We start from the raw sequence: 10362 nt of genomic DNA, 5'->3' as shown, positions 1-10362 counted from the left end.
TGTGATTCCTATGAAACATAGTTTATGGAATCAAAACTCATAAATTTGACATATTTTTTGAAAAATTAATAACTTCAAGAAGGCATTTGTAAGAGAAATTTGAAGACATAATTGAATGGTAATGCATTTATAATTTCTCATTCATTTATAATTTTTTAAAATATGGTTGAATATTTGGTGGGTGCCATTCATAATCACTTATCCAAGTTAAAAAAAAAATTCTAAAGGTGGTTTTTTCCTCTTTACCTTTTGTTTTTTTAGAAAATTATATCTAACACTTTTTAGGTGATTTTGTCTACGTAAATGTGGAAGGAAAAAAACGTTATGTGATAAACTTTGCTTGGCAAGGATAGCAATATATATATATATAATATGATTCATTAATTACATTTTAATTATAAATTAAGATTCTATAATTTGTTATAAATTTGAGAGTATTATAATCTTTTTAGAAGTTATATAGTTTTCAAATGTTGTTTCCCTCCCTACATCCCTAGAGGGAAAAAAAAATAAATGAACTTATTCAAACAATGGAAAAGTTTTACTTTAAATTTATTCAAACAACGGAAAGATTTATCCTATTCTCATTAACGGTTCTTTTATTTTCCCTCCTAAACCCTCAATTTAAACGGATTAACCCAAATTAGATTTACCACATAAAATACATTTTTCTCATCCTTGAAGCAAACATCAAAATTTCTGAACTTAACACCTAACCACTTGACCGTTTTCATGGGCTTTCCATGTCGCCAATTTGATAAACAAATTGTCATGTCACATAAGATTTATGTTACATTTTGGTGAAAGTGAATCAATATCAATCTTCATAACTTTCAACCTTAGGCCATCCTGACTCAGCTTGTGACTTCACAAACTCGGCCAACATCTTGATTTCATCATCCTGCAACCTTGGTCCGAATGTGCACTGCCCTTTTGGACTACACTTCTCTCCATACCCCTGAAAATTATTATAACTATCAAAATTATATGTATATATATATACATGATCATCAACTTGTATATGTTTTGCTATATATATATAATATATATAGAGTGAAACTTGCCGGCATTCTTCTCTTTCCATAATATGTGACATTGTATATCTCCTCTTCAGTATTAACTCCATTTCTGTCCATAAATTTTATTAAATTCTCTTTCAATACCAAAATTTCATGATTCAATCATATACCTTTCAAGATCTTCCTTGAAGAGAGTAGCTCCCTGAGAAGATAAATGAATGAAAAATTGACATGAAATTATTAGATTAACTAATGGTTCCAAATCGGTTAATTTAATACATTTAATGTTTTGAGGCAAATTAAATATGAATAATATAAACCAAAAATAGAAAAGGGTGTGTGTAGTAAGACTTAACAGGTTGGAGAATGTTTCCACCAGTGTCATGACACCCAATGCAGGCTTTCTGAAACAATCTGGCACCTTCTGATGCAAGCGCAGGCTGATCAAAAATCACTGTTCAACAATCCAATTCTAATGAATCATGTGCTTTTAACTGGAATTTTGAAGCTAGCTAGATATGCTGGGCCAATTTGTTTTTATTACAAACGTTCTTATTTTGCAAACATTTCATTTTATATAAATATTTATGTGACTAGTCATAGATGAATATATTTTATATAACCTTCTGATTATTCCCATGCTGTGTTGTGCAAAGTAATGTACCATATGATTTAATATTATTTTTTAAAAAATTAGATAAACCATTTCATTAAATAAAACACAAAATACAAGGCACAGTGAAGAGATACAACTGAATCGTTATTATAGAAAATATGATGCCTTTTTTCTTCTTATATATATATATATATATATATATATATTAGATTGACAACCTATACAAACCACAAATTAAGTCTCAATTATGCATTAAAATGAAGTTAAATCTTCGACTCTCACATAGGAGTCAAAATGTTTTATCACTTAACCATTGTGATGATGGTTTTCATACCTTTTGACTATGAAATTGGATTTAAAATTAATTCTATAATTATTTGACTAAATGATGAAATAAATTTAGAGTTTATATTCAAATTATATAAATTATTTTAAAAAATTTATTTGATGTTTAACGACTTATTCTTCAAAAATAAATATATATAAAGAAAAAAAAATTATTCCCCAACAAAGAGGGTTCCAAAACATAATCATAAACCCGTTTTGTTCATCTTTATCTGGTAGCTCAATAGAATGTTATAAAAAAGCCAAAAGACTCTTAATCTAATGTCGAGTCGCTTAATTAGGGTTCATACCTTGTTGATTATGAGACGGATATGAACCTTAGCCACGAAAGATGATGGCACAAGTATGTTAAAAAATTAACTCCGCACTTGTGTAAGCTTTTAATATTGTATATCGAGGAAAAGAAATTTACCGTAGTGGGATTATGATCCAGATATATCCCTATATACTAAATCCTAATGGCAGTTGGGAAGAGTGGTTTATCAATTTTATGAAAAAAAAAATTATGTATTTTTTTAATAAATATATACAAGTCACAGTATCGAAAGTTTAATCTATGTACAAAACTTTAATCTCTATGTACGGAGAAAATTGGAATATTACCTCTAATACTATAGTGGGTGTATTTATGCATCTTCTATGCAGTAATCACATAAAAAAAATAAAAATAATAAGAACAAGGATATTTTGGGAATAAAAAAAAAAGCTTGGAATTTCTTTGTCACCTGGAGAGGATAAGGTGAGAACGGCAGCCATGAATGGAGGTGCTAAATGCTCAACAATACTTTTTTTCCTAAATTTCAACTCTTGTTGTTCTTCCTTCTTCTCTTTTTTCCTTGCTCCTCCCTTCAAATCAATTGCCAAACCAAAGTACAAAATAAACATAAAATTCATATATATATATATATATATAAATGAACTCTGATATACCTTGGTGGAAGAGAGAAGAACATTAATGGTGGCATGCCCATATAGAGATGATGCCAAACATTGAGTCTGCATTTTGGTTTTCTGGAAAGATTTTTTTTTTTTTTTGGAATTTCTAGGTTCTATGTTTTTGCTTGGTTTCTGGAGTGAATTCTCTCAAGTATATGGAATTGGGGATAATGCTAAGTTGGGGGAGAAGGAAGATGGGATTCCTAAATATCAATTTGGGAGTATGAAATTAAATTTCTATAGATTTTTATTTAATTAAAAATATTTTTTCATCAGGGTTCATATTTTTATTTTTATTTTTTTTTATCCATGTGTGTACTATATTTATCCACCGAATCCCACTAAATATGTTGATTTAATATTAATATAAAACCCATAAAAGGGAAATCATTAAAGTAATATATGAGTTAATTTTTTTTTAATGAGATGTGGATAAGCCACGTACTAGTGGCATGCGCATGGACTGAGAATTGATCATTTAACCCACACATCCTCAATTAAGGATGAGGGGTTTGGTCTGTCAGTCCATGTCCACAATTGATGACCTGCTACTACTATTATTTCTATTAAATTTTAAACTCGAGATTTTTGAATGTTTCATCCTTGCTTTTCATAGTAAGGCAAAATACTACTGGCTATGAGCTATTTAATGAAGTAATATATGAGTTATTTTTTTTTAATGAGATGTGGATAAGCCGTGTACTAGTGGCATGCATATGGACTGAAAATTGATCATTTAACCCACACATCTTCAATTAAAGATGAGGGGTTTGGTCTGTCCGTCTATATCCACAATTGATGACCTGCTACTACTACTAAATCTATTAAATTTTAAACTTGAGATTTTTGAATGTTTCATCCTTACTTTTCATAGTAAGGCAAAATACTACTGGTTATGAGCTATTTAATGAAGTTTAAAGTTATATTTTTCCCACCTTTAATAACAAAATATAATTGTATCATTAATTTTGTATCATGTTGTTCAACTATAGAGTGGATAAATAATTTTCTAGTTTTCTATAATATACAAAAAAAAAATACAAAATATTTAGTATTTATATCTCATATTTTATCACATTATATTTAATTAACATTGGATTATTACAGATTAAATAGTAAATGAACATTATCAATAAAGTCATTATTTATTTGATTCCACAACTCTTTTGAAAAACCAAGTTAATAATATGAACTCATTTGATATGACACCTTTTTTATTCAAAATAGTTACTATCTTTTGGTGTAAACAAGAGGAAAAATAACATTTTTTAAACTATAAGAACCTAGGGTTTGTCGACTTATATAATATTATTAAATGCTAAAAATTCTTAAATACACCCTTATTATTATTTTGAACTTAGTGGTTTAAACATTGTTTCCTAAGGCATGTTTGGATTCAGATTAAAAGAATAAACATCCAAAGCTTGTTTAGATAAAATCATTGTTATTGGATCCTATTAATGTGTGGAAACAAACCTTAAGAATCAACCATTCATACGTTGACTGCTACATGCCAAAACTACCTAAAGTTTAATAATGACTTTACATTATTCCATCATCCGAAAGAGTTCAAGATGATAACTTATAAAATAGCTTTGGATAGTGATTTTCTTTTCTCATCGATTATAATTATATTAGTTATATATATATATATATAAATCATCTGCATACGTACGCAAATGATTGATTATTAAGAATGTTTATTTGCAGTCATTGAATGATAAAATATGAGATATATAGTTGTTGTTCATGATCACTGTATAAGTTTACTGTTTATGAGTACGATGTTTTGACACTGTTTAATATTGTTTATAAATGGATCTTAGGTTGTGGACGCCCCTAAATTTCAAATCTAGATATGTACCTAGAAGATGGATTCTCATATATATAGATATACTAATTTTTATAAATATGTTTGTGAAAGATGTTATCTTGTATATTGAATAATAATATATTATATTGAGTAGTAAATATTTTTAACATAAATAGATTTTTTTTTTGTTACATTATAAAATCATATTTTAATTAAAGATTTTGGGCTCTTGTAACATTAATTGAATTCATATTATATATATATAACAAATGCAAATACACATCAAGAATATTAAATTTAATATATTACAAGTTTCAAAGCTAGAAACTTTGGTCATAAGGAGTGAAATCAAGCATTCATTAAAGACAAAGCGCTCCAACATCTAACTTTGTCTCTATTAAATATTTAAATTTAAAAAATGCAATAAAATGACAAGAAATTACCATCTTAATTTACACTGAAAGATCACTAAAGTCTCCATCCACTTCACTTCACTTCACTTCACATAAACATTTTCATAAATATAAATATATATACACTATAAAACAAAAGACGTACTTATCACAATTTGTGTCTATATTTTAACAAAACGGTGGCACATGATATGTTAAAACATTTCACTAATAATACAAGACCATGCATGATTGGCTCTGCAAATTGGCTCTAACTAACAAACATATAAACATTACAAATAAAACAAAAAACAAAGCTTAGAAGAATCTCTATGGCTGACACCATTACCTTATAAACAATTTTTTAGAATCTTTTCTCTTAAAAATTTTCTCATAAAAATATTTTTAAATGAATAACTTGGTTTTTTTTATGAATTAATTCTCTATAAGCCAGAGTTTCTAAATCAATTTAGATAAGTTACCAGAGCTGTATAAAAAGTAAGATCTTTAATGGCCATATATATTTTAATATATACAAAAATTCAAATTTGAAAACCCTTAAATAATTTAAACCTCTGCCATTTAAACTAGCCATAGTAAATAATTGATTAAATTTTTGCTCGAATAAAAAATTTAATAAAAATTTAAAAGCTAAATACTGATAAAATAAATGTTTTCAACATGAAAGAAGTCAATTTACAAGGGGAAAAATCCAATCCAACTTGAAAAGTGCAAATTAAGAGATAAATAAGTAAATAACTATGTCCACATGATTTTTGTTTAAATTTTTAGATTAAATTTATTAAAAATAAAAGTAAAAAAATATAAAATAAATTAATAAATATTCTACGACATTATAAGATAAAAAGGAAATTACTTGAAATATAATTATATAAAAAATAATAATTCAAAATAAATAATATTGAGAAATAATAACATTGAAAATAATTTATTTTAGAGGGGGGTGTATTCGCAATTAAATAAGGGGGAAAACCCAATCATTAAACATAGCAAAACGACGAACAAGGACGGCAGCTGATGAACGCTACGTCGAACTCAAGATGACGATGAAATTAGCACAAAACCCCCTGTAATTTCTTATATTACCAAAAAAGTCCAATTTCAAGGACCTATTATAAATAAAGTTTAGGTGTCACGTACCTATATATAATTGTGGCTCATAATTCATCTCTCTCTGAGCTTCATCACTCCATTTCGAATCCCTTCCCGATCATGCTCCAGAGCCTTCTCCCCCACTCGCCGCCGATCAATGCCAACTCCGATCCATCGCCGGCATCGTCTCCGATGAGCGCGAAGCGCTCGGCCTCCGGCGAGCTCCACGGCGACGACGATGATCAGGGCGGCGCGAGGAAGAAGCGCTACCTCCATGACGGGGAGGAAGACGAGGATGGGACGGTGCCGGAGATGGAGAGAGGGCGGAGAGGAGCTGAGTCACGTGGGCTCCGGCTTCTCGGATTGCTCCTTCAGTGCGCGGAGGCGATCGCTATGGATCGGCTTACTGAGGCGAGAGACATCCTCCCGGAGATCTCCGAGCTCGCGTCGCCGTTCGGGTCATCGCCGGAGCGTGTGGCGGCGTACTTCGCTGAGGCGTTGAACGCCCGGATCGTGAGCTCGTTCCTTGGGACCTATTCGCCGTTGGCGCTCAAATCGCTGACGATGGAGCAGAGCCGGCGGATCTCGCAGGCGTTCCAATCCTACAACTCGATCTCGCCATTGGTGAAGTTCTCGCACTTCACGGCGAATCAGGCGATCTTTGAGGCGTTGGAAGGGGAGGATCGCGTGCATATCATCGATCTGGATGTGATGCAAGGGCTTCAATGGCCGGGGCTCTTCCACATCCTCGCATCGCGCCCGGCCAAGATCCGATCCCTTCGCATCACCGGCCTTGGATCTTCGATCGAGCTTCTCGAAGCCACCGGTCGCCGCCTCACCGACTTCGCTGCCTCCCTGGGTCTCCCCTTCGAGTTCCAACCCCTTGAGGGCAAGATAGGGCACATCACCGACCCGGCAGCACTCGCCCCGCGAGATTGCCGAGAGGTCACCGTCGTTCACTGGATGCACCACTGTCTCTACGACGTCACCGGTTCCGATCTCGGCACCATCCGGCTTCTCAAAGCCCTGCGGCCGAAGCTCATCACCGTTGTCGAGCAGGACCTCAGTCACGCCGGTGACTTTCTCGGTAGGTTCGTCGAAGCCCTCCACTACTACTCCGCCCTCTTCGACGCTCTCGGCGACGGCGCCGACGGTGACAACGCCGACCGCCACGCCGTCGAGCGGCAACTCCTCGGCTCAGAGATCCGCAACATCGTCGCAGTCGGCGGCCCCAAGCGCACGGGCGAGGTGAAGGTAGAGAGATGGGGAGATGAACTCCGGCGAGCAGGGTTCCGGTGGGTATCCCTCTCCGGAAGCCCAGCGGTGCAGGCAAACCTCCTTCTCGGCATGTTCCCCTGGAAAGGCTACACTCTCATAGAAGACGGTGGTTGTTTGAAGCTTGGTTGGAAGGATCTCTCCCTTCTCACCGCCTCCGCCTGGCATCCCGGCCCCTCCACCGCCGCCGCCGACGAGGAGCTCTAAAAGAGGTACGCGTTCTTCTTTCTCTGAATCTCCACCATTGCTCCTCTTTCTCCTTTTCTTCCTCCTCTTTGTTGAAAAAAGCTTCATAGAGTTCAGTGTGATAAAAGAGTGATAGTTATCATTGATCACTGTTCACTAAGAAAGAGGTACAAAAAGGGGAAGATGAGTGAAAAAGGCAAGAGTTTTTAGAACCAATGAAGGAAAAGGGGGAATGATCCTTCATTGATTGATTACTTTGTAGTTTGAGTGAGAAAAAAAAAAAGGGGGGGATCTTCTTGTTTTAGTGCTAGAAAAGTAGCAAGTAATAAACTTTGGGTTTGTTTATATATATATATATTTTATATTTATTATATTTTTAGGTGGTTGAATGAGTAAATGGTTTCTAATTAGACTTAAGTTTATAATTTATATTATATTTTGGGTACTATATTGGTTTGATGTTAGTGAGATGAGGTGGCTTTTGTTTTGCATTTGGGCTTTTTTTTGCCTGAGTACATTGCAAAAGGTGATTTTTGTTTATATTTATGTTTTATACTGCATAAATTATTATTTATTTATATATTTAAATGATCAGAAGTTAATTATTTATTTTGAGAAAATTAAAGAACAACCTTGATATTGGGATCTATTCACTATTTTTTTTTTGTTTTATTTATTTATATCAATTATTCCTTCTTTTCAATTCCTTTCATAATTGATTTCATTTGATGACCACAACACCAAAGGCAATAAGTGTTTTTGGAATAAATTAAATATTTCTAGATCAAATATGATTATTTGGATTTGTTTCTTTCTCAGAAAAATATTAAGAAAAAAACTTAAAAATAATTTTTTAGATAAGTTAGGGGAAAATGTTATTGACAAACAGTTTTTTGGGTTTTCAAACAAAATTAGTCAACCAGCTTAGTATTGACATTTTTAAATCCATAAGATATCATGAACTTAATTTTGGTTTTTATCTCTCAATGAAACGCTGGTAGCTTAATAGATTATTATTATTATTATTATTATTATTATTATTATTATTATTATTATTATTTTACTTGTGTTTCTTTATATAACATATAAGAATGAGACCTAAATAACTTTTCAATTATACAAACACATTTAAATTAATATATCTAGATACAAAAAAGCTAATTTATTAAAAAAAAATCATTGGACTAAAGCTCTACCAAGTGGAAATATACTCTTTTGGTATGCTAAATGGTCAGATAGAAAAGTATGATGTGATACTCGTGTGAATGTGTAATTGAAATTCGTAATTGGTTATGATTGTAAAACGTTAAGGATTAAAATGGAATTTTATTAATATATACAAATTTCAATTGTAACTTTTTTTTTTAATTACTTGGGTGTAATACAGTGAACTAGAGGCTGCTACTATAATAATGAAATATGATTGCAAATTTACTTGGTGGTCATTATAACTCAGTAATTAATAGATTTACTAGGTTAAAGTTGTTGAAAAGATTCTACAAATTTAATTTTCTAATTCTACTATTATAATAGTAACTTTAACAGATTTATTTATTAAAAGAAATTATAATTACTATATATATATGTATATTTATCTTAGACTTAAAAGTTTCCAATCAAACTCTACATTTACAATTTTACATTACACCTAGACATTTTTCAATAATACACAACACCACTTCATTATTTTTTTAATATATTTATGAGGTGCGTAAATTACTCATCTCAACTTATGCTGTGAGAGGACTTCATCTTTCAATCACTCACTTGAAAAAAAAATTATCATCTTAATATAAAGGTAGTACTTATAAGTTTAAAAAACTAACAATGTTTTTGGCCCTAATTATTATGGAGAATGTTTCAAAAAAAAAAATTTAATGAATGTGGACCAAGCCATGTATTAGAGGTATTTACGGATTTTTTTAATTATACCACACTGCCTAATTATATCACACTGCCTCACCATGTAGTAGTGGGGAGTGGAACTCATTCCTTGCTATTTTCAAAGTATGCCACAATAATTTTTTTTTTAAAAAAAAAATTATAAACTATAAAAATTAGTTCTTATAGATGTGAAACATATTTTTTAATAATGGGATGTGGTCATTGCCTGCATGTAAGTTGGAAGCAACTTTGGTTGTGCGAATAAGTTGATCTATTTATAAATTAAAATGTTAAAGGAGGACAAGTTAACGATGATGTAACAATAAAAATAAAAGTGTTGCTTGATTTGGGTTGAAATAGGTTCGGCAAAGGATTTGGAGTTTCAATTTTATTTTGAGACTATTAAAAAAATTAGTAAATTTTAGACTGATTTGGGTTGATAAATGTTTGTAAGAAATTAAAGAGTTTTGATATTGGTTAATAGTTTGAATTAAGTAATTAAATTTTGATAAATAAACTATTTATATTCCAAGATATTCTAGTAGTGGTATTTGGTCGGAGAGTTTGAAATAAATTTAGAAAAAATAACCAAAGTACTCATAGCCTACAATATTTAATTGGTTTTATTGCAAAAAATCAAACATAAAATAATCCAATTGTCTCGAGTTCATGATTTATTAGAAACAATAATGATAACGGATTATCGATTATGGATGTTGGCTTATAGCCTAAGCCTCTCATCCCCGGCTGAGGATGCAAGGGTTGGACAATTAATTCCCAGTT

At 31.8% G+C, this 10362-nt stretch overlaps 2 protein-coding genes across 2 annotated transcripts; one reads left to right on the top strand and one right to left on the bottom strand.

Moving 5' to 3' along the window:
• Positions 1–713: 713 nt before the first annotated feature.
• LOC120277913 (cytochrome c6, chloroplastic) lies at positions 714–3176 on the bottom strand. The gene is made up of 6 exons (XM_039284779.1): positions 2911–3176; positions 2706–2826; positions 1376–1473; positions 1190–1221; positions 1065–1128; positions 714–958 (listed from the first exon to the last, which is right to left on the bottom strand). Exons 1-6 carry the CDS (start codon positions 2980–2982, stop codon positions 818–820), a joined length of 528 nt encoding a protein of 175 aa, XP_039140713.1. The 5' UTR covers positions 2983–3176; the 3' UTR covers positions 714–817.
• Positions 3177–6117: 2941 nt separating this feature from the next.
• On the top strand, positions 6118–8068 carry LOC120278055 (scarecrow-like protein 23). Its single transcript, XM_039284953.1, has one exon. The coding sequence runs from the start codon at positions 6355–6357 to the stop codon at positions 7714–7716; it is 1362 nt and encodes a 453-aa protein (XP_039140887.1). The 5' UTR covers positions 6118–6354; the 3' UTR covers positions 7717–8068.
• The last annotated feature ends 2294 nt before the right edge of the window (positions 8069–10362 follow it).

This window comes from Dioscorea cayenensis, chromosome 15 (assembly GCF_009730915.1).
Source record: "Dioscorea cayenensis subsp. rotundata cultivar TDr96_F1 chromosome 15, TDr96_F1_v2_PseudoChromosome.rev07_lg8_w22 25.fasta, whole genome shotgun sequence".
NCBI lineage: Eukaryota > Viridiplantae > Streptophyta > Magnoliopsida > Dioscoreales > Dioscoreaceae > Dioscorea > Dioscorea cayenensis.
The sequence above is the reverse complement of the archived record's forward strand: the minus strand, read 5'-3'. Positions and strand labels throughout refer to the sequence as shown.

What these genes read in the sequence shown, in the direction of transcription:
- LOC120278055 (XM_039284953.1), top strand. Translation starts at nt 6,355, where the DNA reads ATGCTCCAGAGCCTTCTCCCCCACTCGCCGCCGATCAATGCCAACTCC.
- LOC120277913 (XM_039284779.1), bottom strand. Translation starts at nt 2,982, where the DNA reads ATGCAGACTCAATGTTTGGCATCATCTCTATATGGGCATGCCACCATT. An exon ending in GTGGAAACATTCTCCAACCT is followed by an intron (nt 1,222 to 1,375) that starts GTTAAGTCTTAC and finishes TTATCTTCTCAG; the next exon opens with GGAGCTACTCTCTTCAAGGA. An exon ending in ATGGAAAGAGAAGAATGCCG is followed by an intron (nt 959 to 1,064) that starts GCAAGTTTCACT and finishes AATAATTTTCAG; the next exon opens with GGGTATGGAGAGAAGTGTAG.